This window comes from Clarias gariepinus, chromosome 12 (assembly GCF_024256425.1).
Source record: "Clarias gariepinus isolate MV-2021 ecotype Netherlands chromosome 12, CGAR_prim_01v2, whole genome shotgun sequence".
Lineage (NCBI taxonomy): Eukaryota > Metazoa > Chordata > Actinopteri > Siluriformes > Clariidae > Clarias > Clarias gariepinus.
In genome coordinates, this window is record NC_071111.1 from 9,130,700 (window position 1) to 9,158,594 (window position 27,895).

General features: G+C 37.6%; 1 protein-coding gene across 2 annotated transcripts; it reads left to right on the forward strand.

Moving 5' to 3' along the window:
• The first annotated feature begins 192 nt into the window (after positions 1-192).
• On the forward strand, positions 193-27,895 carry slc41a2b (solute carrier family 41 member 2b). 2 transcript variants are annotated; one of them, XM_053508488.1, is made up of 11 exons: positions 193-307; positions 2,770-3,367; positions 4,928-5,035; positions 7,579-7,650; positions 8,181-8,325; positions 9,931-10,077; positions 13,257-13,404; positions 13,515-13,594; positions 15,932-16,063; positions 17,009-17,157; positions 26,972-27,895. In XM_053508488.1, the coding sequence occupies exons 2-11, from the start codon at positions 2,867-2,869 to the stop codon at positions 27,155-27,157; spliced, it is 1,668 nt and encodes a 555-aa protein (XP_053364463.1). In that variant the 5' UTR covers positions 193-307; positions 2,770-2,866; the 3' UTR covers positions 27,158-27,895. The 2 variants fall into 2 exon arrangements, with proteins under 2 accessions (XP_053364463.1, XP_053364464.1); XM_053508489.1 differs by lacking the exon at positions 193-307 and adding an exon at positions 323-370.

Genomic DNA, 27,895 nt, shown 5'->3' on the forward strand with positions numbered 1-27,895 from the left:
AGCCACCTTGCTGCCCTGCTTTAAAAAACAAATAAATAAATAAATAAAAATGATGAAAAAAAGTATGATTGAGTAATAATAGTAATAACTAAATGTATTATTCAATTTTTTAAAAACCATTTTAAACTCTGATAATAATGAGATATAGTGTATTAAAATAAAACCTGGAGTGACTTTTATTTTGCCCTGTGAGAGTATGGCAGTGTTCTCCACCCGCCGCGGTGACGCCACATCACTACAGACCAGTGGGAAGTCCAACATCTGAAAAGCTTCATCTTCCCGGATCAGAAATATTCACTATATACAGGTTAGTAATCACGACGAGCGAATGACGATTATATATTTGTATAAATCATATCGGCTGCGCAGGGTGAATAAAAGCCATCTGATGTGTTTATTAACTGTTTTTTTGTTGTTGTTGCCTAGCCTATGCGCTAGCTTTACTGACTTACAGTGTTTACTCAACAGTTTAGTCTCACGTATGGATTTGACGTTTTATGATAATGCTAACAATAACTTGTCGGTTTACAGCTCACACTTCCGGTTCGCTGTACGTGTAGTTGTCTTGAATACGTTTACGCCGTATTCTCGTCTTCACTTGGCATCTCCATCATCTGACAAATGCAGTTCAGCAGGTTAGACGTCTCAATCCGCGCACTAGGGCACTTAATAGTGTAGAATATCACAGTAGTGATGTATTCAGGTGTCGTACTGTATGGAGACGTAGTATGTGGTTTAGGACGTAACTGCTCGTGCCAAAAACAATCTCTAAGATTGAATTCAGTCATCTTTAACCTTGATCACAATGATCCTAATGCTCACAGACACACTCTGTCCTGCTCCATCAGAGAAGATAAACTCCATATATGTGACCATCAGGTCATTCAGTACATTCAGGTCGTCAGCTGACTTCATTTTGTTGCTGAAGCAATCCGAGATCATAACACTGCCTCCAGAGACTTGTACAGCAGGGAAAAAAGTTTTGAGAATGAGACAAATATTAATTTTCACAAAGTCTGCTGCTTCAGTGTTTTTAGATCTTTTTTTCAGATGTTACTATGGTGTACAAGTAAAAGCATTTATAAGTGTCATTGTAATTATTAATAGGAGCCGTTAAGTTAATGCGAATATTTGAAGTGTTGACTCTTCTTTTTGAAGACCTACAATTCACCCTGGCCTGCTGTCAATGAACTCCTGGGCCACATCCTGACTGATAGCAGCCTATTCTTGTATAATCAGTGCTTGGACATGGTCAGAATTTGGGGGTTTTGTTTCTCCACCTGCCTCTTGAGGATCAAGTTCTCAATAGGATTGAGGTCTGGGGTGTTTCCTGGCCATGAACCCAAAATTTGTAACTTTTTGATCCACTTAGTTATCACTTTTACCTTATGGCAAGGTGCTCCATCATGCTGGAAAAGTTATTGTTCTTGGAGGGTTGGGAGAAGTTGCTCTCGTAGGATGTTGTTGTACTATTCTTTATTTATGGCTGTGTTTTTAGTCAAAATTATGAGTGAGTCCACTCCCTTGGCTGAGAAGCAACCCGACGCACGAATTGGTTTCAGGAAGCTTTAATTTGTTGTATCAGTATCAGGGGGACCAAACGTCTTCCTTGCGTACTTGGTTTATCTTTTTTAACAACTGGTTGCCCCAAGTCACCAGGTTTTGTGTATATACACATTTTCATTTTAATTTCAGCATTTGCTCAAAGACACAACAGGGGCAACTTAGTGGTGGTGGGGTTTGAACCTGGAACCTTCAAGACCATAGTTCAATGCTTTATTCATTGTATATCAGTGTGTTTTAGGTTTTTGGTTATCCCTGGCTCATATTACTGTTTGTTCGCAAACAATCCGCTGGGAGCTCTGATTTCCGTAACCTGCTAACAAACCCGTAAATGTATTAGTGATTCTAAACCTGAAATTGAGAATGTCTAAAAGTATGTGGACACCTGATCATCACACCCATACATACCGAGTGTGCATAGCTTTATTGAATCCTTTTGTGTGCTGTAACATAATTGACTATGTCAAAGACTAGCTCAAACCTGTGTGATTGTAAAACCTCCATAATCCTTTTGCCCTGTATGGTAATCACTGAATTCACCACAGACCTGATAAGAATAAGGCGCTCAGAACAACTGTTTACTTCATACACCAGTAGTGGTAACAATTCCTACATGAAAATCAATCTACAAAAATGTAAAGGGCACTGTAAGACTGAACACTTTTATTGAGCTTGTTGTAAGCTGATAATTAGTACACTGCATGATCATGGCCCCTTTTTTCAGGCTAAACCTATGTTATGAATAGCTAACCTAAATCCACCATCCTTTTACAGCCTCCCTTAAACATCCCTTGTATCATTATTGGTTGGTTTTTTGAACTCCAGTTCTTTGCTTCAGCTTGGGATTGGTCAAGAGGTGTTACAAAAGAGTGTGCACTCTTCTTGGAGTCTTTTCATTACTTACTAAAAAAAAAAAGCATAAAACTGTTTTTCCTGAACAGAATTTGATATAAAGTTTGCTAACATTTAATGTATAGAGGCAAATATTTTTAGTAACCCTTTTTAGACAATCTTGAGTCTACTGAATGAATGTCAGACTAAGTGGCAGGTACTGTGATTAATGTTTATTTGTACTACTGCAGTAATTCTTCTTCTAGATGATAACAGGGTTTCTGTCCTTCTATGGTGTCATTAGACACTGTGTATATGTTTTTTTTTTAAAGATTTCTATGCGTATGCTATAAGGTCTTCTTTCTCTTGTTTCAGATTCATTGTTCTTTTGATGACTATGGGTTCCTGATCCCACAGTTTATTTTCATTCCAATCCAAAAGGCCATGAGCCAACCCAGTCCTTGGCTGCAGTATGAGCCTCCGCACCACAGGGGGTGCTCTGTTCACCTCCCTGCGCCCTAACCTGTTTGTGAGCAACAGTGGGGGGAGTGTCGGCTGTGGTGGTCGTGGAGGAAGCAGGTGGGGCTCTCTCTCTCTGAAATCCATGTCTTCCCTGCTGCACACCATGGTTCCTCCAGGCTACACTGCACTGCGAGAAGAACGACTGGCCATGGTGGAATTAAACTCTCCCAAGCCGGAGACGCACCAGAACGGATTTCACCGTGAAGGTCGTCGCCTTTCTGAGCGTTCTGGGGATGGCCGATACAGCGAGACAGAGCCGATGCTACCTGAGAGCCGGCTCTCAGGAGAAGAGGGAGACGGGGAAGAGGAGAGTGAAGAAGCAGGCCAGAACCCGGTCACGCAAAACATGCCCAAGGAGTCACCATTAGCCATGGCTCTGCAGATTCTGGTGCCATTCCTGCTGGCCGGCTTTGGCACAGTGTCAGCTGGCATGGTGTTAGATATAGTACAGGTGAATCTCATGCTTCATCATCACACCAGTCTGGGAAAAGCACATTTAGTGAAATAACATACATTTTAAAATGGAATTAAGAAAAGAAATACTTCAGCAGAGCTTATTCGTTTTAGCTTTTTGTCATCGAAGCTAGTTTTGCATTCCTTGATGCAAATCCACAGTGCTGGCACAGACCTGAGAGCAAGAGAAGGGAGAGAAAGAGGAGACGCTAGGAAAAAAAAGAGAGGTGTGGAGCAATATAAATAAGCAGAAGGTCAAAGAAAGGGAATGAGAACGCATGAATAAGCATAAGAGAAGAGATAGAAGAGAGAATGTCGAGAAAAATGTTGGGTAAAAAAATAAGTGAAATAAGACAAGGAAACAGAGAATGAAAGACTTTATTGTGCTTGTATAGTGCATTAGTGTACTGTGCTGGAATTTAAAGTAATAATGCTGATTAGTCAGCTTGAAAAATGATAATAACATCACTGCTGGCAGTAATGCAGACAATCCGATATTCTGTTTTTTATTATTTTTTATTTTATGTATATAAAAGAATGTTTTTGTTATTGTTGAATACGAAAGTTTGCATAACTTTAAGGAAAAACAGAAAAAAGAAATGTATTTCATACCACATGTATTTTCAGTTTCACAAATGTTCTTTCACAACTTAAAACTGAAAAGAAGTTATTATGCATTAATATGCAACCAAACCAGCACTGTGTTATTCTAGAGCAAAATAAAATTATCCAAAATGTCATGGGAGAAAGATATAACCGTACGGGTCTCAACCCATTGCAAGTACTCACTCACCTGTCTGCTGGGTGCAAACTGAACTCATGTTTCATATTATCAATCTGAACAAACTATAACAAGCTTGCTTACAAAAAGTGGTGCCTGAAGTCTGAAGCCAGAAAAACAACAGCTTTTTAAACACAGTCAAAACAAGATAAGAATATGATCATAAATAGAAGAACATCTCTTTATTACAGCTGTTGTGGTGCCTTATATGTGCAATTTTATAACATATGCGCTGGGATGTAAAGCTGAATTTTGTTTAATGTTATATTGGGGATGTTTATATTTACCACAAAGGGAAGTGCTTTTACAGGAACTTAATCAATGACTGGGTGGTGTCATGTGGGCCAGCTGCAAGGTTGAGTAACTCTAACTTCCCAGCGGTTGATTATTCTCCAGTAACAACATGTCTTAAAATTGCTTTTAAATTATGACTATGGCTTATAATAATTCTTTCTCTCTCTCTCTCTACATATACACACACACACACATCTCTCTCTCTCTCTCTCTCTCTCTCTATATATATATATATATATATATATATATATATATATATATATAAATATAAATTATATTCCATTTTCAAATAGATCATACATGCTTTTTTAAAAAAAAGTACACATTTTCTTCCTCTTTCAGTGTTAACAAAACTTTAGAGGGGAAACGTTGAGAAACTACTAATTGCAAAGGGTTTATCCTTAAGACTTTCCAGTTGTGGAAAAATGTTGCATAAATATAAATTGTGTCCCCCCCCCCCCTCTCTCTCTTTCTCTTTCTCAGCATTGGGATGCCTTCAAATATGTCACAGAGATTTTCATCCTGGTCCCTCCTCTCCTGGGTCTGAAAGGAAACCTGGAAATGACGCTTGCCTCCAGACTCTCCACAGCAGTCAGTGTCCTTTTTTATTTAGCATTTAGGAGATCATTTTATTTATTAGTTATTTCTTTTCCAGGCCATATTTTTAATGGCAAGGGTAAAAAGTTTTTTTTAAGAGTTGTAAAGTTAAATCATGGCATTGGCTTGATCCCATATACACCAATTAATTACTGTCAGTAAATAATCGTGACGCATCATACGTACATCAGCTTATTTCATTTCATAAGACATGTCACAATCATGGTGTATAGCCACATGTGAGGAATAAACCTGTGTGGTGTGATGTGACTGAAGTGGAGTGCAATTACCTTTACCATCATGAGGCTGATTATTTTCTTATAAGTGTACATACATGTTTCATTCCTCTTGTCTTAGATAACAGCAAATGACAAACCACCCATTTATTTATTCATTCATTCACTCACTCAATTATTCATTTGTTTGTTTAAATAATTATTTATTAAAGCCTGTTAAATGTCCTTACCCATGAATGAGAAATATTAATTAAAAGGATTCATACATTTAAAACCCTTTAGAAAGTATACATCATTATGAATAGGAAAAGACGTTTCCAACAAATGAATACTTTAAATGAATTGCTTTTGAACTGCAGATTTTGAGCGTGATGTGTATAAAATAAGAGTCATTATGTGCTGTACAACTATTGTTATTCGTATTCTTTCCTTCCAGTTACACCAGCACGCATTGTGTAGAAAGACGAAGCTTGTGTGTATTTGCAGGTCCACTCTGAGAAAGAAGCTATAAATTTGGTATCTTTCTATCCACATAGTCGGATTACAATCTGGAGGTTGCTGCTGCAGCACTTACTTCTGTAGGCTTTTTATTTTTTTATACGTCTCTCTCAAGCAGCAGCTCAGAGTGTCAGGAGGGAGTCACCCTCAGTGTGTGAAATAGCTAGCGTTCCCCTGCTGAATCTGTCATTCACACTCGAGGTGAAATGACAAACAAACGCTGCAGTTCTGGCATTCTGTTTTCTTCTCACACAGCTGTCACAGTCACAACCCTGCTGCTTGCTCTTTCATCACTATGCAGGAATAACCTGTGCTTTTATTTATTTTTCCTCTTTTTTCCTTACTGACCACACTGACAGTTTGTGGTCTGATCATTATGTAATAGGCAAACAAATGTTCTCCTTTTGTCCCCTGCTCAGACCTCATGGTACATGAAGCAAACATGAGATAAACATCTGTTTCAAGTTTAAGGCCCAGTTTTCTCACACTTTGTGGTGTATTCACACAACACTGCTACTGTATGCTTTTAGCTCTGACAGTCTAAATTTTACTGTCTGTTTCATTGTTTTTTCATTTTTGTTATTGGTCCCCCCCAATAATTCTGGAAAATCCCTTTATAGGGAAGTTACTTCAGAATTACGCAGATATAGTTCAGAAAAATACAGCTTTTCATAAACTAATATTTTCCTCTTTTAAATACATTTTGACAATCTGACAAAACATCTGACAAAAAGATCTAAAAACACTGAAGCAGCAGACTTTCTGATAATTATTATTTTTGTCATTCTCAGAATTTTAGTCTGCTATACATGTTCCATAAGTGACATTTCTGACAGTCTGTATGTGAGTACAAACTGAAATTATTAGTTATGTCTGCTTTGCATATAAATATGCAACAGCTTGATCAGCTTTTCACTCAGTGTGAAGAAATCTCAAGGAAATTAATAAAAAAAAAATCATGGCAATAATAGAAAGTAAAAAAATATTGCTAATACTTTGCTGATTAATTTAAATGTCTGCTATTGATCTTATTGACCCTTTCTCCATTTTAACTCCATTGACTTTGAACTGTTGGCTTGGATATTTACACTTGCACTTTGTGCTCAAGTTTGTGAGAGAATTAAAGAGCTTATGTTACAAATGTATCTCAGCAAACGTAAATCAAAAGGAGTTAAATTATAGTGCATCATGAATTGTGAAAATGTTTACCTTTTCTATATTAAAAAGAAGTAGGTTTAAATACAGTGTGTACATTTAAACACCTGTTAAAATAATTCCAATAATCTTCAGAATCTACATTTGGAGAACTAATTATTTTCACTGCTGTAAAAAGAAACTAAAAGACATCTATTTGCAGATTTAAATGGCCTATGGGGTTTTAGCAAAGACAGTGATTTTTATGTGATTTTAATATTACAGTATTAATTAATAAATTGTAATAAATTGCACAGATCCATACTATGATTTAAATTTTAATATAATTAATTGTTCAGCAAGGCAGCACGGTGGTGTAGTGGTTAGCACTGTCGCCTTGCACCTCCAGGCTCGTAGGTATGTAGGTAAGGTTAATTGACATTCCCAAATTGCCCGTAGTGTGTGTATGTGTGTGTGTCCTGTGACGGATTGGCACCCTGTCCAGGGTGTACCCTTCCTCGTGCCTTAAGTCTCCTGGGATAGACTCCAGGTCCCCTCGACCCTGAATACAGGATAAAGCGGTATAGAAGATGAGTGAGTGACTAATTGTTCAGCACTAGTGGAATACACTGTATTCATATGTTCATGTTTTCTTTGCTACCCCTTCAGGTGAATGTTGGCAAAATGGATTCGCCCATAGAGAAGTGGAATCTCATCATTGGTAACTTGGCATTAAAACAAGTAAGAGTAAACTACTGAATTGCATGTTTTTTTTTTTTTAAACTTACTAGACATACTAGAGCCACCCAGTCCAACTCAGATCTGAGGTGTGTTCGCTGCTAAGTTTAGATGAAAGATTTTTCATAGTTGCACTCTATCACTTACTCTAATACACTGAATGACACCTCAATGTGAATGTTTTAATAAATACCATTAATGTTCCAAAATGGTAAAACAGAAATATGTTAAAGTTGGCCTGTGGAGTTTATCCAAAATCTACTTTGATGATACACAAGAATGTGGATTGGTTATGAATGCAAAGCATGGACAAAGTTATTAGAGAACATTTAGATCATATTAAAAAGTTGAGATGTACAGTAAAACTTTGGAACTGAAATAAATACTATTCACACTATTAATATCTTAACATTCAGACACTAAACATTTTTGCTTGTGGTGATAAAGAAATATCTGAGAAACTATTTGCAAAAATACTTTTTTTTTTTTGCAAACTATTTTGCATCTTATCATGATCATCCCTGTGTCTTCAGGTCCAAGCTACAGTGGTAGGCTTTCTGGCAGCTGTGGCGGCCATTATTCTTGGCTGGATCCCTGAAGGAAAGTTCCAGATGAGTCACGCTGTGCTGCTCTGTTCCAGCAGCGTGGCCACGGCCTTTATCGCATCCCTGCTGCAAGGTACATATCGATTGAGTACTGCCATAGTCATTTAAGTGGACAGAGTAAATAATATAAAAATGGCCGCAGTTCTGTTTCCATGTACTGCTTTTATTTAAAGATGCAAAAAATATATGTAAAATTTTAATATATTTATGTTTTAGAAGTTTTGATACTGGTCTTCACAGTTATGTATCAACAGTTAATTGCACCACCTTCTAAATTGGTGAAGAAAAAAAGCATAGGAAAAGCTTGTACTGAATGGACCCTGATAGCTAGGATATGACTACTAAATGGAGTTTAAAAATGTCTTTAAAATTGCTGTTGAATATTTAAATACAGCTAAGGTTAAGCATCAAGATCTTTTTGCACCAAACCAGATGGGATAGTTTTTGGCAATAATATGAGCACTGAGATAGATGGCCTTGATACACTGGCAAATATCATGCTGTTTTGAAACAGTATCTAAAAGGAACATTGTCTATTGAATGCTGTTCAAACCCCTGTTCGTGAGTGAGAGTGTGTTGATGGTGTATAATCAGAGCAGAGTCAGCATCTGCAAACCACTAAACTCTCATTATCTCTTTGCTGTTGGTGCAGTTTTGTGCAACTGCTTTTGTGTTGAACCAAACCAGCAAACTTGGTTATAGGTACAGGTTGTATCTTGAGAATGTTTAACATTGACCTTTTAATGCAATTAAGCACTAGAATCGGACGTATTTTATGAAGAACAATTATAGGTTACATGAATATTACAAGCTCTTAAAAAAGCCATTTTGAGTTTAGTGTAGAAATGATTGAATAATAAATCTATTGTAGGTAATAATCATAGTAATAATACGAATAATAACAAGTTTGGGGATAAATGCTGATTGCTTTTTAATTCATACCATAAAAACACAGTCACAGTCCATTAATACTGCTCTCATGTGAAAACACTGGTAGATTTATTTTTGCAAGTGCTGTTCAAGTCAAACCACAGACTTGTGATGAAATCTCTTATAAATCCAGGCATAAACTGAGTGACAGTTACAGAAGACTTCAAGCACAGCACGGTGATGAGACTCTAACTCGCAGTAATAGTATGTGAATGGCTGAACGTCTGTAAATGACGAACTGCCCACTGCAGTTTCCCAGAAGTGGAACACCTGATCCTTGAAAATCAATAGGAAAATTGTCACCAACTTGTAAAAGAGATGCATCTATCTGTGGAACAGATACACACATTCACCAACACCACTTAGACACAATTACACCTGCATACAATCATTCCATAAACACCACTTGCACATTATAGACTGTCAGTTATTGCCATATCTCCCATACAATTCTGGCCTTACTCCAAGCCATTAACACATGTATGGTTCATCAAAGGAGTTCCTGGAAGGCCAGTATTTCAGACTCAAAGCAGGCAGTTTGCTTCGACGTACCAAGAAAACTTTCTACCTTGATAGTATGCAAGCACTAGTGAAAAGTCAAATAAAAAAGTGCAGGCCAAATAAAGCAAGCTGGCAAAGCTGGCCAAATAGAATTTGTGATTGATGAAAGACAAACATTTATTTGCTGTAAGGAACTAACTGAGTCACATGTAGTGAGAGCTTTTGTTTCTAAAATTTTCTGTGACAGGTATCATCATGGTGGGTGTGATTGTGGGCTCTAAGAAGACAGGCATCAATCCTGACAATGTAGCCACGCCAATTGCAGCTAGCTTCGGTGACCTTATTACGCTAGCCATCATGGCCTGGATCAGTCAGGGGCTCTATAACTGCTTGGGTGAGTATGTGTGAGAGAGAGAGAGACGACAGAGCAAGAGATGACAGAAAGAGAGTGACAGTGAAAGATGGACAAAAAAGAGACAAAGAGACTCAGACAAGAAACAGAAAGGGAAAAAAAGCCAGTCACAGGCAATCAAAAGAAATCTAGCAACAGTTAGGCAGAGAAAGAGCGAGAGAGAGAGAGAGAGAGAGAGAAACTGACAGAGCGAAAGAAAGAAAGTCATAGTCAAGAGAGACAAGAGTGAGGAAGACATGAGAGAAACAATGAATAAGAAATGAACTGAGAAAAGGGAACAACAAATACACAGACAGATGGACAAAGACAGGGCAGAGAGACAGATAGACAGACAGGCGAACGGAGAGTAAGAACAGAGAGGAGTAACAGAAGTTTAGACCATATAGGAAAATTAGACCATATAGGAAATCAATAGGCCACTTGTGTGTACTTTTAGTAATCACCACAAGATGGCAGTAGAGTAAACGGCATTTTGAATGCCCAGTGTCCTGGTCTGTTCTATCAGTATCTCTGTATCTATCTCTGTACTGCAGTTTTAAGTCTTCACACTGACCTGTTATACAGCATTCAAATATAACGTGTGTGTTAGATTACTTAAGCTTAAGGAGACTGTGTCATGTATGTCTGCTGGATTGAAGGTGTGAAGAGATATATAGTGTGTAAACCTGTGGAGCTGACATGTTTTATATCAGGAATGTGCTGCTAATGAGGCGACCTGGGCTGGGTGGAGAGAACGCTGGACAATAGCTCTTCTGTAACAGAGTTCATAGCGTTCCCATCTCTCTTTCGCTCTCTGTCAGACTGCTGGACTAGTGTAACATATGAATGACTGATTCAGATTCATTATCACAAACATATACTCTGTGACTTGAGACAAGTCGTGTGTATGAATACTTCACGTCTGGGTGATTTATTTAATTCTACTGATTATGTACCTTGGTGTTGCATGTGTACGCTGAGAAGATGTTGAGGAAAATTCGCCAATTCTTCTAACGCAGGACATTATTTTAATATTTACAAATTACACAAATCATGATTACCATGATCGCTGTTATTCTTTTCCTTCTAAGATCTTTATCTAAATGCTCTGAAATCCTTGGTTGTTACATTTTTGTTCTTACTTCTACCCTTCTACCTCCTTCCTTGCTTAGTTCCTTTTTTTAAGTTATTTCTTTTGTTTTTAACTTCTTCGCTAATTCCTATTTTTGCATACCTTTTTTCTTTATTTACTGTACTTGTATATTCACGACTTCTTCACGTATTTCATTGCCTACATTTTTATTTTTTCATTTATTACTTACTTATTACTTACTGTACATGTATTTCCTTACTGTCTTCCTTCCTTTCACTTTCCTTCTCTCTTTTACTCTTCATCTTCCTTTCACTTTATACCCTTACTTGCTTATCTTCCTTACCAACACACTTTTCCTTCCTTCCTTATTCCTTCTCTCTTTTCTTTTTCATTTTCCTTTCTTACTTATCTTTATTCCCTACCAACATCTTTGCCCCTTCTTTTTTTCTTCCTTCCTTACTTCCTTTCATTCTTCCCTTCTGTTCTTACTTTCTCACCTATGTGCTTACCTATTTTTTTTCTTAATGATCTTTCTTTATTCTTCTGGTACTTACCTACTTCTTTTCTTTGTCTCTGTTATTCTTCACTTGCTTTTCTCCTTTTTTTTTTTACTTATCTCCTCTTAATCCTTCATTTCTTTCTTACATACTTCTTTTTTTGCTTACTCTCTTATTCTCTTTTAAAAATTTTCCCAGCTTATTACTTAAACAGGAAGGTTGAACGCTAATGCAGTGTTCTTCAGGAACAGCCAGTCAGCCGTGTCTTTTTAAACCTCCCATGCTACAGCACAGGACCGTGTACTGTACTCAGAGAAATATCGATTTGACAAAGAGAATCTCCCTCGTGCTCATCCTTGAGCTCACAGAGAGACCCAATAGGCTATTATCACTGTGAATGGCAGGAGAGAGTAATGTATTATTAAAAGAGTTAAATAAGCATCTCAAATAATTTCCTTTATAACAGTTTTAGTATTTCTTCTTTGTCTGTCTCTGGCATGAATTATATACAACAATACATAACAATTAAAGACAATAACGATTAAAGATGTTTTAACCCTTAAATAAGAAACCCATTGTTTTTATATAAAGAAATAATACTTTACATACATGTTTCTCTTCAAATTCAAATATACCTCAGTTAAGTTCTTGTGTTTTTAATTATTTTGATTAAAGAAAACACGGATACGCGCACGCACACACTTTTCACCTGCTGACACACCCAAACCAAAGGCAAATGTAATTGCAAGTCCCTCGCGCTCAGTCACGCACAGTCCATCTTAATTGATTTGTTTTCCTTGTGTTAAACTAATGAATCAATGACGCAGTGCCTTTTCTTTTTACCTTTTCTTTCCCCTGCCTCTTTCTCAGTCACTGTCTGAGAGGTAAAGTGAGGTGAACAGCCCATGCCATTCTGTGCCAAAACCCAGCCAACGTGCCAGCCAGCAAACAGCCACTCATGCCATCATAAGTCCGGGCTGAAGCCCAGTTGGGCCTGCTCAGACTAAATATAGTCACCCAAACTCAAACATTCCCAATTAAGGATTGGACGACTCAAGCTTGTGTCAATCTATGCAGATTTGTTGAGCAGCGATGATGAAGATGTTATGGAAAGCTAAGTTTGAGGCAGTTAGTGCGCATTAAAATCATCTGCGTAATTTTATAAACAGCGACCCTTATTCAGTAACGTTGCATACGAAGGAGCTCCAAAAATGACGTACGAACAAATGTGTCAGATTCAGGAAACCAGAAATGATTAGTGCGAAAATGTGCGAGCTCCCACCCACTCTTTGGTTTATATGTCATAAGCATGCATGCATCTCAGTTTACCCTCATATACATCTAATTTTCATAAAGCTCTTCATTCACGCAGGTGGCGTGATAGTGAGTCAGTATAGAAAACATTAATCAGGTAATAGAAATGCAAGGTCTGGGGAGGACTGTGAAGAACTGTTGGTGGAATTTGCGAACAGTGAAATCTTGATTGTACACAGATGTAGATACGAGTGACTGTTTTTTCAATACCTTTTAAAAACTTATTACACTACGCTGTTAGTGTTTATGCTCCTTTTTTATGTATCTATCTCTTTCAGATTCCCACCCATATGTGTCGTTTCTTGTGTGTGCGTTCTTTATGTGTCTGACTCCGGTGTGGATGATCATCTCATCCAAACACCCGGCGAGCCGACAGCTTCTCTACTCCGGCTGGGAGCCTGTCATCACCGCCATGGTCATCAGCAGGTCTTGTACACACACCCACACTTACATGCATAGTCATGTAACTTTCCCATATTTACACGTTGACTGCCGGATCACAGTTCCTAAAATTAAACTTTATTTTTTCATTTCAGTATTGGAGGTCTAATCCTGGATAAAACCGTGTCAGACCCCAACTTGGCTGGGATTGTGGTTTACTCCCCTGTGATAAATGGTAAGACCAGCTGAGTTTCAAACACAGCTTCAAGCCTTAAAGTAAGATTCCCCAAATCTGTTTAATTAAACGTTTGATTTTCAACTTGTTTTGAACATCTTCACCTTCAGGCAGGATTTTAACACTGATGCCAGCAGGGCTTCTTTTATTGAAGTTATAATCTATCAGTTTAGGACATGAAAGTGAAGAATGTTCAGTTAAGAGCTCTGTTCAGTCTTTACTACATAAATTGCATTATAAATGGTAATTATGATCTTCATGTAGAATATTAAGTACTGGGAATAACTGTAAAAGTCATAGTTTTAGCAGAGATAGCCACTTATGTTTAGAGAACATGGCAGAGGACCAGAATTGGTTAAACAAAAGTAAGTTTGTTTTGGATGTGTACGCAGTGCAGACATTTATCACAAGCATGACAGCTCCTCTAACGCCTTAATAAGAAGTGATAAGTGTTTATTTAAAACACACTCATGTTAAAACGCACTCATGTAAGGTGTTAAATCAAGCTTGATCCTTTCACACGCTAATTTTGGAGGGTTAAGAAGCCTGCATATTATCTTACTTAAAAAAGCGTATTTCAGAGTTGTCAGTCGAATCAGAGACAGTATGGGTTTGCTACAAGTTATTGCTACTGACAAACATACACACCCCCATCAAATGTAAGTCAATGCCAATCACCAACATATGCCTCTGGTGTGGTGCTGCCACAACTCTGAACTATTAAAGCACAGACAACCAGCACACACCAGAGAGTATGGAATATTGTCATTACTCAAGATCCGAGTAGTTCCACATAAAGAAGCTGAGACCTAAACAGACCTACAATGTCGGATTATCACTCAACTCTAACTGTTTAAAAATACATTAGAATTAAAAATATCTTTTAAAAGCAGGAATTCGGTACTGGTTTCAATACATAGATAGACATAATATTTTTTTTCTTAATTTTGGTATATGGTGTTAGTGGTTAATTTCTGTTGGTGTTTGTTTCTCTGGACTTCACAGGGGTGCAAATCATTAATTTATGATCTCGCCCACCAGACATCGAGCAAAAGTCAAGGCACATTTGAGTGCTTGCTCAGTCCAGTGTATTTGTTTTCTGTAAACCTCATTAGCTTGATTTTAAAATAATTGAAAGTTAAACTATTTTAACATGCTATGTTACTGTTGACGTTTGTTAATCTAGTTAGCTATGGAGCTACAATTAAAAAATCAATAAAAAAAAAAGCCCTCAACTAACAAGTGCAAGTGTTTACATTGTGCTCATCAAATCTCCTGTAAATGCACATTGTGTTTCATTATCTCTTTAAATATCATCATCTGTGGAGCTGCATAATTTACTGCTTTACAGCTTTGCAAAAACTTTTATTAGCCTATACAGACTTAACTGTGGAAGTTTTAAAACAAAGATTTTTTCTCATCCTCCTTTCTGTTTGCTCACAGAAAGCTATGGGACACCCATAGGATACTATTAGCAGGATGAAAATTATTAATGGAGGCTGATTTTATAAATTTGAATGGTTTATTTTAGGGACCCCTTCTATAAATGAACAATGTCCTTCCTCAATTTATGTTTTTTATTTTCTTTCTAGTGACAATAATTAATTTGATTCAAAGCCACAGTGTGCTTCTAATACTTTTGTAGTAAATACAATGTTGTTAAGGAATGTACAAACAAGCTCAGTCAGACATGGACATGAGCATTAACAGGATCAATTTAGGAGTTTTGGGGTTTATAGTTTGAATGGCTCATTTCAGGGAGACATAGTAAAAATTACAACTTGAGGAAGGACATTTCATTTCAGACTATCTTTTTAGAGGCATTACTGTCATTCTGAGCAATTTGGTTATACCGTGATATCTGTTGTACTTTTGTCAAATCAAAAGAAATGATAAAATTTCATCTCAGTTTCCTTTTAGAAATGGTATGCAACAAATATGTTTTATTATTGGAATAATTTACACTTACATTTAGGCATTTGTTGCATATCTAATGCTTGTTTAAAACTTTTATGGTTGTTTTCACCTCTATGGATAAACTTTGTAAAAGTTTCTGATTTCCCTTCCCTGACTGGTTGTAAAGATTTATTACTGCACATATGAACAGCAATCAGTTCTACTTGTCCATGTCAAAAATTGGAAATGAGTAGAGCGAGTGAGTGATAGAGTATACTGTAAAAATGAGAGTGTATATTAAGATGAAAGACAGGAAAGATAAAACCGTAACTCTTAGCAGGAAGTGATAAATGGATCACATTATTTTAGCCAGACTCAGGACTGATAACTCTTTTAGTCTGGAGAGTGGATCTGAGCGATAATTTAACATTCGCTGTGCAGGTATTGGTGGAAACCTGGTGGCCATCCAGTCTAGCCGCATCTCGACACACTTGCACTTCCACAGCACCCCAGGAGAGGTACCGGATGAAGCCAAAGGCTGTTACTATCCCTGCAGAACCTTCTGTGGCTCAGGTAACCTCACACAAACCTTACACAAATCTCCACAAATATATCCTATTCATCTTATCTTTTTACAATACATTCTCAAGATCCAATATAGATGAGTTGCACTTTTGGCGTCCCATGGTATGATGATCATCAAAAGGAAGTGTTGGGTTTGGATTTGCTTCTCATTCCATGGTGATCCTGGAGTTTTTTGTTTAAAGGTCTACCTAATGCAAAATAAATGCCTACAAATACAAGGATGATGCATCTATCTATTTGGCTTTCTAGTCGTGTTCGTTCTGTGGCTGTCTTTATTTGTAAATGCACCGATGAGTCATGAGGGTTGCTCGAGAAAACAAAGCCAAACGCAGACTGCCGCTCAGCCTCCTGCTTTCTCCACAGCAGAAAGTGAAGGACTAGGAGAGGTTAGATGAAAGGGAGAGAGAGAGAGAGAGAGAGAGATAAAACAGAGAACTTGATTAAGTGCATGCACAGCTTACAGAACAGTGTGTATTTAACTGAGACTGAGATTTTGTGCAGCTCTGTGTAGTATAAACAGTAGAAGTGAAAGCCAGCACAGAGGCCTAGAGCTGGCAGCTCTTACGCTTTTAGCACACATTTCTCGAGTTTGCTCGGACGACTCGGTGAAGAGAAATTCTGGGTACAGATGTCCAAGCGCAGACACACGCAGGGTGCAGCGCCTACTGCCAGGCTGCCATTACCATCTGGAGGAAGAGGCGTAAATTCTCACGTCTCTGTGGTGGATGAACGCCTGCCCGAAACTCGGGTCAGGAACTGAAAACGAGAATTTCAACATGTACATAAAAGCAGATATACAGCCACATATAGCTCAGCAGAGGTCCTCGCTTATTTATATATTTTATATATAAATATATAGTCTGTTATTGTGTACATATGGATCACATGTATGTGTATATATGTGATGTATTTCTTTTTCTTTTTTTGTTTCAGGAGCTAATCACAGGTCAGCACAAGTGCTGCTTCTGTTGGTAGTCCCGGGCCACTTGGTCTTCTTGTATACCATTCACCTGATGAAAAGTGGCCACACGTCCTTGACACCCATCTTCATGGCTGTGTTCTTGGCTGCAGCGCTGCTACAGGTCAGTCTGTTGTTCACACTATACGTACTTTCTGAATGCAGACTGAAGGGATGTTGTCCAGCCTTGTTTTAATGTTATTCTAATGAGATGAAAAATGATTAAGAATAATTTTAACTTAAAATAAATGAGAGAGTGCGATTGCAGAACAGAAAAACAACAGGCTAGCAAATTAACGCCATCTACTAGACACTAAAAGAAAGGTCATCGTTTTAAATTCCCTACCATAAGATTTGCTTTTACTTTCAAGAACAAGTCAGACATTGTTCAACTGAATTCGGGTATTCAAATATATAAAAAAGGAAAAAGCACATAAAGATCAAGCAATGTCAACCGCAGGACCTCAGGGTAGATCTATTAAACAGGACAATATAATAATTTCTACCTGGATCTATGGTTTAAGACAGACTCAGCAGGGATTCTGACCAAAAAAAATATTTTTTGTTTGTTTGTTGCTCTGCTGGGAACATCAGTACACACACCAATTCTCTGGCATTGATAGTTTTATAGACAAAAACTAGCCATAAGGTTGAATAAATAAAAAGGCGGCGTTCCAGAAAACAGATTTCCAGAAGTGAAACCAGGCAAAGCTTTAACGTCAGCTGCATCTGCTCGATAGACATGAATTTTAATGAGACAACACTTTGCCCAAAAATAAGCTTTTATTTAATACAATTGGACTTTTTTTTGTCAATGCAGGAACTATGAAGGGAGAGAAAGAGGACAGTGTAAAGGACATGTAACATGTACCATGCAAAGACCCAAAATGCATGTTTTGAATTCACGACAAAAAAAAAGTCTCAGGAATTAGGATTCTGATCACTAGGTGTGTCTTATTGTCAAAAATACAGTACTGTGCAAAAGTCCCCCCGACCTGTCCCTTGTTTTGTTTTCTTCATATTTTGATTTCAATAAGGTATCTATATAAAGGTATATATAAACTTTTGACCACAACTGTGTATATATATATACACAGTTGTGGTCAAAAGTTTACATACACTTGTAAAGAACATAATATCATGGCTCTCTTGAGTTCCCTGTTATTTCTACAACTCTGATTTTTCTCTAATAGAGTGATTGAAACAGATACTTCTTTGTCACAAAAAACATTCATGAAGTTTGTTTTTTTATGACTTTATTATGGGTTAACAGAAAAAAGTGATCACATCTGCTGGGTCAAAAATATACATACAGCAACATGAATTAGCAATTTTGGTGACTTAGAAAGTTGTGTCAGTAAAATGAGCTTCATAGCATGGCTTAACTTTTTGTGAGTGATTATGAGTGACTTCAGCTGGTGACTTCTCTGAGGCCATTTAAATAGGGCTCATTGGATACAAACGCCCACTAACGCTACAATGGGAAAGTTAAAGGGGCTCAGCATGGATCTGAAAAAGCTAATTATTGACTTGAACAAGTCAGGAAAGTCACTTGGAGCCATTTCGAAGCAGTTGCAGGTCCCAAGAGCAACAGTGCAAACAATTGTTTGTAAGTATAAAGTGAATGGCACTGTTTTGTCACTGCTACAATTAGGAAGAAAACGCAAGCTATCACCTGCTACTGAGAGAAAATTGGTCAGGAGGGTGAAGAGTCAACCGAAAACACCAAAAAGCATATCTGCTAAGAATTAGAAGCTGCTGGAACACAGGTGTCATTGTCTACAGTCAAGCGTGTTTTGCATCTCTATGGACTGAGAGGATGCCGTGCAAGAAGGAAGCCCTTGCTCCAAAAGCGGCACCTTAAGGCTCGACTGGAGTTTGCTGTTGATCACATGGACAAAGATAAGACCTTCTGGAGGAAAGTTCTGTGGTCAGACAAAACAAAAATCGAGCTTTTTGGCCACAATGCCCAGCAATATGTTTGGAGGAGAAAAGGTGAAGCCTTTAACCCCAAGAACACCATGCCTACCATCAAGCATGGTGGTGGTAGTATTATGCTGTGGGGCTGTTTTGCTGCCAATGGAATTGCTGCTTTACAGAGAGTAAATGGGATAATGAAGAAGGAGGATTACCTTAAAATTCTTCAACATAACCTAAAATCATCAGCCCGAAGGTTGGGTCTTGGGCGCAGTTGGGTGTTCCAACAGGACAATAACCCCAAACACGCATCAAAAGTGTTGAAGGAATGGCTAAATCAGACTAGAATTAGGGTTTTAGAATGGCCTTAATAGGGTTAAGTCCTGACTTAAACCCCATTGAGAACATGTGGACAATGCTGAAGAAACGAGTCCATGTCAGAAAGCCATCAAATTTAACTGAACTGCACCAATTCTGTGCAAAGTGGAGTGGTCAAAGATTAAACCATAAGCTTGCCAGAAGCTTGTGGATGGCTACCAAAAGCGCCTAATTGAAGTAAATTTGGCTAAGGGACAAGTAACCAAATATTAGCACTGCTGTATGTATATTTTTAACCCAGCAGATGTGATCCTTTTTTTCTGTTAACCCATAATAAAGCCATAAAAGAACCAAACTTTATAAATGTTTTTTGTGACAAAGAAGTATCTGTTCCGATCACACTATCATGAAAAGAAATATATATATACTCTGCAAAAAAAGAAACGTCCCTTTTTTTAGGACTGTGTATTTTAACAATAATGTTGTAAAAATCCAAATAACTTTACAGATCTTTATTGTAAAGGGTTTAAACAATATTTTCCATGCATGTTCAATTAACCATAATCAATTAATTAACATGCACCTGTGGAATGGTCGTTAAGACCTTAACAGCTTACAGAAAGTAGGCATTTAGGGTCACAGTTCTAAAAAAGCAGGACACTAAAGAGACTTGTCTACCAACTGTGAAAAACACCCAAAGAAAGATGCCCAGGGTCCCTGCTCATCTGCGTGAACGTGCATTAGGCATGCTGCAGGGAGGCATGAGGACTGCTGATGTGGCTAGGGCAAAAAATTGCCATGTCCGCACTGTGTGTATACAGTGAAGGAAATAAGTATTTGATCCCCTACAGATTTTCTAAGTTTGCCCACTTACAAAGAAATAAAGAGTCTATAATTTTTATTATAGGTTTATGGTAAATGATTGAGACCCAAATCCAGAAAAAGCACATGATACAAATGTTATGAATTACGTTGCATTTCAGTGAGGGAAATAAGTATTTGATCCCCTACCAACCAACAATAATTCTGCCTCTCACAGACTGGTTATGTGCTCTTGTGGTACACATATTAATTTAAGAAGGAACTCCTAACAACAATGTGGTATGTGTATAAAAGCCACCTGTCCACAAAATCTCTATCCTACATTCAAACCTCAGCACAATCGGCAAGACCAAAGGGCTGTTAAAGCAAGTCAGGAACAAGATTTTAGACCTGCACAAGGCTGGAATGGGCCACAAGACCATCAGCTAGAAGCTTGGTGAGAAGAAGACAACTGCTGAAGCGATTATTTACAAATGGAAGTAATACAAATTAACCATTAATGGCCCTATATGCAAGATTTCACCTCATGGAGTAAGAATAATCATGAGAAAAATGAGGGACCAGCCCGGGACTACACGGGAGGAGCTTGTGAATGATCTCAAGGCAGTTGAGTGCACAGTCGCCAAATAAACCATTGGTAACACAATATGCCTGCATGGACTGATCCTTCAGCGCAGCAAGGCTTCCCCTCCTCAAGAAGACACATGTACAGACCGGTCTAAGGTTTGCCAATGAACAGAGAAAGATTGGGATAAACTGCTGTGGTCAGATGAGACCAAAATTGGGCTTTTTGTCATCAACTCGACTTGCTGTTTTCGGAGGAAGAAAAATGCTGACTATGACACTAAGAACACCACAGTCCCTATAGTCAAGCACGGAGGTGGAAACATTATGCTTTGGGGCTGTTTTTCTGCTAAAGGTACAGATTGACTTTGCTGCACTGAGGGGCCAATGGATGAGGCCATGTGTTGTACAATTTTTGATAAGAACCTCCTGAAGTTGGGTTGTGGATGGGTCTTCCAGCATGAAAATGACCCCAAACATACTTCCAAGGCAACTAAGGAGTGGCTTAAGAATAAGCACATTAAGGTCATGGAGTGGTCTAGCCAGTCTTCAGATCTTAATCCATTCGAAAATTCACAAAGAGAGCTGTAACTTCGAGTTTCCAAGCAACAGGCAAAAAACCTTAAACATTTAGAGAAAATCCGTAAAGAATTAAAATGCATCCCAAGATGTGTGCAAATCTGGTTAGCAACTACAAGAAACGTCTTCCCACTGTGCTTTCCAGCAAGGGTTTTTTTTACCAAGTACTAAGTCATGTTTTGCTTGGGGATCAAATACTTATTTCCCTCACTGAAATGCAACTTAATTCATAACATTTGTATCATGTGCTTTTTCTGGATTTTTGGTTGATATTCTGTCTCAATCCATAAACCTATGATAAAAATTATAGACCCTTCATTTCTTTGTAAGTGGGCAAACTTAAAAAATCTGTAGGGGATTAAATACTTATTTTCAGCACTGTGTCTGTGTATGTATGTGTGTGTATATATATATATATATATATATATAGTAGGCTCATAAATGACGCTTGCCTCCTGACTCTCCACAGCAGTCAGTGTCCTTTTTTTATTTAGCATTTAGTAGATCATTTTATTTATTAGTTATTTCTTTTCCAGGCCATATTTATAATATATATATATATATATATATATATATATATATATATATATATATATATATATATATATATATAAAATTCTTTTTTTTAATTAGTTGTCCAGGCGTCCTGAAGTACTTTTGTCCATCTTTTGTTCCCATTACCTTAGTTTACTCTTCATCGTTAAATATAATATGAAGAAATGAGGGTGGCTTAAGACTTTTGCACAGGAATGTACATACAATGCAGGAGGTTTTTAATTGGAAAGGATGTACAGTAAAAAGTCTTGTCCTTCATGTTCATTAGCACATAATTAAGGCCCCAAATCATAGTTTTAATGTGCTGTACATTCAAATCACACAGCAAGTGTTGTCTGTTTTATAATAAAGTGAATTATTATAAATATGTGATTTGATTTGTAGTCAGTAGTTCTGTCAGATCTGCCATTAAAGAGCACCTTCAGTGTCTTCTGACCAATCAGATTTAAGAATTTAAAAACGCCATCGCATTTGCTGAGCATGAAACTATAGTACGTCCACTCACCAAAACCCTTAATTGACATAAGTAACACATGCTTTTAAAACTAAGTCTACGTAGACAGTCAATTTAGCAGTACCTGAGGTTGCACATGTATGAGTGAGCACATTCATGAGGTGAGTGGAATGTGTGGCATTCACGCAGTGTTTATTCTAGGCAGAATTTCGCTGTGCATGAAAAGTGGAAATTCCGATATATACGAGGAAGCTGTGCTATAAATAAACACACGCTGGCCTGCTGAATCTCATTTGCTCAGCAAGCTTCAAGAGATTTTAGTGAGCTATGAGCAGGGTAATACAGACCTCAGCAATAATACTTCAGTATTTTTAACTGGACGAAAGGCTATCTCTATTAGAAATGCTTCATGAATCTTCATGAACAGAGCATGGTACAGTGGTGTTGTATAAAGAGAGAGAAGCTAAGTTTAAAGACATAACATCAGGGGATATAAAGTTGCTTAATTAACAAGCTGTCTGGTTTAAATGTACTGTAGTTTAAACCCTAACTGAATCTATCAAATTACCGATGTTGAAATTCTAAAATGAAATTGTAAGGTTTATTTTAATGTTTAATTTTGCGAAAATGACAGACATTAAACTGCTTGCCAAAGAAGAAGTCTAAAGATAAGATTTTAAAGACTTATAAGAATATCCATCCGATGAGAACGTTTTAAAATGTAGTGATGGAAATTATTTGAGTTATTTGAGTTTCTGTTCATTTCTTTGCCACAATATGGGACACAGCGGTTTTGTGGGATGCTGTAATACAAAGACTGTACCGTTTTTTTTCTTCACTTCAGATATTCAACCCTTTCATAAAATCTACTTCCTGATATACAGCAGATTTTTATTCCTAGCTGCAGCTCCTGAACCAGCTGGTAAGACGCAGACTGCTGCTACAAATTTAAAGTGTTTGATGATCCAAACAGAACTGTAGCGATAGGGTTTTCGCTGTAAACGGATGTCAGCAGGATTTAAAAGAAAATGTTTTCTTGTTTTATCGCCAGAAGGTGATGAACTGCATTGCCGCTATTTACAGTCCCCTTTGGACATATTTTGACAGCAAGACCAATATTTTAGATTTTTGCCTTACACTAAATCCATCTGTAATTACTTATTACTTTTGCCTGAATATGTTTGAGATCAAAAGATGAAAATTAAACCATGGATGGGAATTTCGGGTTTTAATTTTCTGCTAATATTGTCTAGATGCTAATCTGCCATTTTCACAAAGTACTGTATATCCAAACGATTTTCCTTCATGATGTTTGGTGGTGAAAATGGATGGTTTTCATAAGTTTTATAGCTAGCTATTTGGGGTACAATAGTCTGAGTATTTGTATTCATACCATTCAGTACAGGAGCTATCGTTCGTGTTGTGATCCAAATGAATATAATCTAGCTTCAACTAGTGCTGGATGATTTTTCTCCGATATTTTGACTTCAGAGTTATGGTATTTGTACAGGTTTAAAAAGTTTATTTAAAATATGAAAAGCATGAGTTTGCCTACATGTTGACCTTGGTGTGTTTAACAGGCGAAAAAGAAAACCGACTACCTAGGTTCTGGTTTTGTTACTCGGGTATGTGACCCTATACAGCAATCTGTATAATAAGCACTTTAGGTTTAAAAACCTAAATGATGATTACTCTAAAGCTAATACTTGTGTATATATAGGGAATTTTATCTCATTTAGATATTTTATAACCTCTGTAAATTTAGACTGAGATTATGTTTGTTCTACAAGAATAAAGACAACAGTTCGTGATTGTGACAAAGAAGTGCTGATTGTTTGCCCTCTTGAGCTCATCCTGAGTTCCTGACGAGCATCTGCTGATCTCTGACCCATGACCTTTGACCTTTACACCACTAAAGGAACTAGACCTACATGCAGAATTCCTAAGAAAAAGAGTAGACTACTTGTTGCATTAATGGAGACTTGGCACACGATTGTTACGTATAGACTGAGCCTCTGCAGTGGGCCCATTAGTGAGCCACAGTGGTTGCAGTGTGCATTGGAGAGGGCAAAGAGAAAAGAACCGCTCTCGTCAATGCCGTGGGAAAGTGCTCGAGTGTCCGAGACCACACAAAGACCTGCAGCTTGTGTGACACATGCGGCATATTGATGCCGCCTGCAATATGTCCACATTTTCAAACAGTCATGCTGATATTCGTGTAGGACTGTTACTTCTCAGTAGTGGTTTGCAGATTGTCCATGTTAGATGGCTACTATGTCTGTGTATTCTAGGATAAAATAAAAGGTTCATTTATAAAACCATGACAATGCATTTTGTGTGTTTAAACAGATTATGAAAACTAAACTTTCTAAAAGCTATATTAAATTTGAATGTCATTTTAAACCTTCTCTTATATGTCCTTAGACCATTATTGGCCTGTATGACAGCTTCCACCTGTTGTGGCATACATTTAGATCCACTCTGGTGTAATTATCAAGCTTAATATTATATTCAGTGGTAAAAATTTTTTTTTATCAATTATTCTTCCAGAATTATCGTCTTCTTTAGGTAAGGTCAAGAAAGGTCATTTTGGCTGTTTCTTTACAATACTGTATGTCTGTATTTACTCACTCACTCACCTTCTTAGTTGCTAACCAGCAACTTCAATTTCATTTAAACATTTAAATTTTTTTTTAAAAGAGTAATTTGTGAATGTGAAAGTACTACTGGTGCCACAAAAGTATAAGAAGATCTATAACTTTATCTTAAACTTTAATAATGGGATGCTAACTTTTGCAATCCCGTCTATTAGTTGTGTAAATTAGTGTAAATTAGCAAACCATCCATCTTAAGTAGCACTTAGTTTCTGTAACAACTTCATCACAATTTGTTCCAAATCTGTACTGGAGAAGTTTTCCACAGTTTATGTATAATTACTGCAGTTTTTTGGAGACAAAATACACTGCAGCCTAAAAAAAAAAAAGATTTTAAAAAGAGGCAGCATGCAGAGAGAGAAATCACCCAGTGCGTTATTAAAGAATTTGTAACACAGCTGTATGTACTGCATCTGATTAATAACCTTATATCCTCATACATGTCAACTTTAATATTTTCTCACACTGGCTTATTATTAAACAATGGAGAAGCTACTTATTGTCCTCACCTTTATCCAACCTATGTCTGGCCACCATGCAAGCTAAATAACTGTCCTGCCCTCAGTCACTCTGAGCACCGAGTCTACCTCAGTGTATGGCCTCCCAGAGACTTTCACCTCAGTTTGTCATTCTGATTAATGTGCTGTCTTTCATTTCATTTTTCTGCTAAATGAAAGTCATTCACATACGCACACTTGGGTAAGGTTAAAGCAGGTTAGCCAAAATGCGCCACTGTCGTTTGCAGCATTGAAACTTGAAAGGATGGATACTTAATTAAGAAAAGCTTATCGTGGTGATGCATGTTAAAAAAATGAGGGGAAAATTGTTATTTTCGTACATAAGGAAGTCGCTCACTCACTCAGTCATTGTCTATATCGTTTTTATCCTGTATAAGCAGAGGGCACTTCATTCAAGGAGGTCGCAGGAGGCCTGGAGCGTATCTCGGGAGACTTGGGCCCCAGGCAGGGTACACCCTGTTACGGGGTCCTAATCCATCTCAGGGAAACGGCACATACACACACTTATTAACACACTACGGGCAATTTGGGAACGGCAATTACTTTAATCTGCATGGCTTTCAGGAAACCGGTAAAGCCAGAAGAAAAACCTGCCAAGCATGAGGAGACATGCAAAGTCCACATACACAAATCAGAGGCCGAAATCAAGTCTGGACCCTGGGGGTGCAAGGCGACAGTGGTAACCTCTAAGAAAGTTCCATTGAATGATGTGAAAGTCACATTGAATGAAGTGCTCTCTAAGAAAGTCACATTGAATGAAGTGCTGTCTAAGAAAGTCACATTGAATGACTAGCACGATAGCACAATTCGGTTGTTCGAATGGTTCAATCTGCCATGTGTGCATAAGTAAGAATTGACAAGGGTAAATTACAATTAAATTGAAATAAACTTCTGTTCTTTGTGTCTTGTTGTATCTAGTCAATGAATGGGTTACATCCTGGACCAATGAGCGTTTGACAGAATTTTTCCCTCAATGTTTGACAAAAAAACCAAGCAGTGTTTTCTCATTGTATCAAGATCAATGCTATAATGTGTCCTTATATTTAGGATAAAATGGATCCTTTCATATAACTACCGCAACTTTTATTATAAAGTTATTTATTACTTATTCTAGAAGTAATTGTACTTAAATCATTGCACATGATTGCACTCTGACTGATTGACTGATTGAATTTATTTATTTTTTGGCTTCAGAGTTCTTCTTTCATCAGGGTTACATACATTTACCACCCACCTACCTACACACGCAAATACGCACACACACTTCCTCAATGTGGAAATAAGGCTTAACTAGAAAAGCAGTATTAGGACTTTGGGAGTTCACATACAAAAACACTGATTTAGTTTGTGTTAATTGTGTGTTAGTACCTGTGTTACTGTCCGGTTCAAAGCCTCTTCACTAAAGTGTGTACAGGGAGCAGTCAAGTCGAACTGAATTACCTGACATAGGCTCATCCTTTTACACTCCTTAGTCGTCTTGTCTCTGACACACTTGGGGGAATTTGTTAGCTGCTGTGACTCTAAAACATGTTTCTTTTGCGCTGGTCTGTCTCACAGGTGTTCCTCTTGCTGTGTATAGCAGACTGGATGGTCCACGTCATGTGGAAGTCTGGGAAGGACCCGGACAGTTTCTCTATCCCGTACCTGACGGCGCTGGGAGACCTGCTTGGCACCGCGCTCCTGGCCTTGAGCTTCCACTTCCTGTTTTTGATTGGGGACCAAGACAGCGATGTAGGTGACTAGGGTCAAACTCTTTCACTGGTCATCTGTTACATCTCTGCCAAAGCTGGGCTGCGTTGCTATAGGGCGCATCTAGCCACCGATTAAAGTATGGAGATGACTTTATATCATGTGGTATGAGAGGCATAGAGAGGACCAATGAGGATGAGAATTCCTCATCAGTTGGAACATTTTATAGTGCTTTTTAAAGGACTTAAAATTATTTAATATTCAGCTTTTGAGAGATTATTGTATGCAGCTTCATTCCAATCATTTTGGAAAGAAGGTTAGAATTCTGGGAGGTGTCGCTGATCGTTCAGATGTGAATTAACAATATGAATTAATAAATATCAGCCTTTTTTCTGTTCACATCAAATCCATTATGGAGATTATTGTTATTTTCTATCCATACTCCCTCCCCCCTTTGCTCGTCCTGAGCAGGATTCCGCACTTTGAAAGAAAATTATACTTTTTTTTTGTGTGTTTTGGTATGTCCGGTCAGTTTGATGTCTACATTTCAGTGTTTACATGTTCTGTTTACATGTACGCAACTCTACATGGCACGAGGCATGTATGCCTGAGAAACGTCTGCATGTGGATGATCGCGCAACGTTTGTCTTTGTTGGCTTATTTCCTCTTTGTCTATATATGTTTCAAGCATACATTCTGCTGTCTTTGTTGGTTTTTCTTTATGGGGAAAAATATAACTCTGATCTGTTTTTTTTATACTCACAATAAATGTTAAGTATTTGTTTATAGTCA

Excerpts from the sequence above, each read along its gene's own strand:
- slc41a2b (XM_053508488.1), top strand. The coding sequence starts at position 2,867 with ATGAGCCTCCGCACCACAGGGGGTGCTCTGTTCACCTCCCTGCGCCCT. Across the intron at positions 7,651-8,180 it reads GTAACTTGGCATTAAAACAA|GTCCAAGCTACAGTGGTAGG; the intron begins GTAAGAGTAAAC and ends CTGTGTCTTCAG. Across the intron at positions 10,078-13,256 it reads GGGGCTCTATAACTGCTTGG|ATTCCCACCCATATGTGTCG; the intron begins GTGAGTATGTGT and ends TATCTCTTTCAG.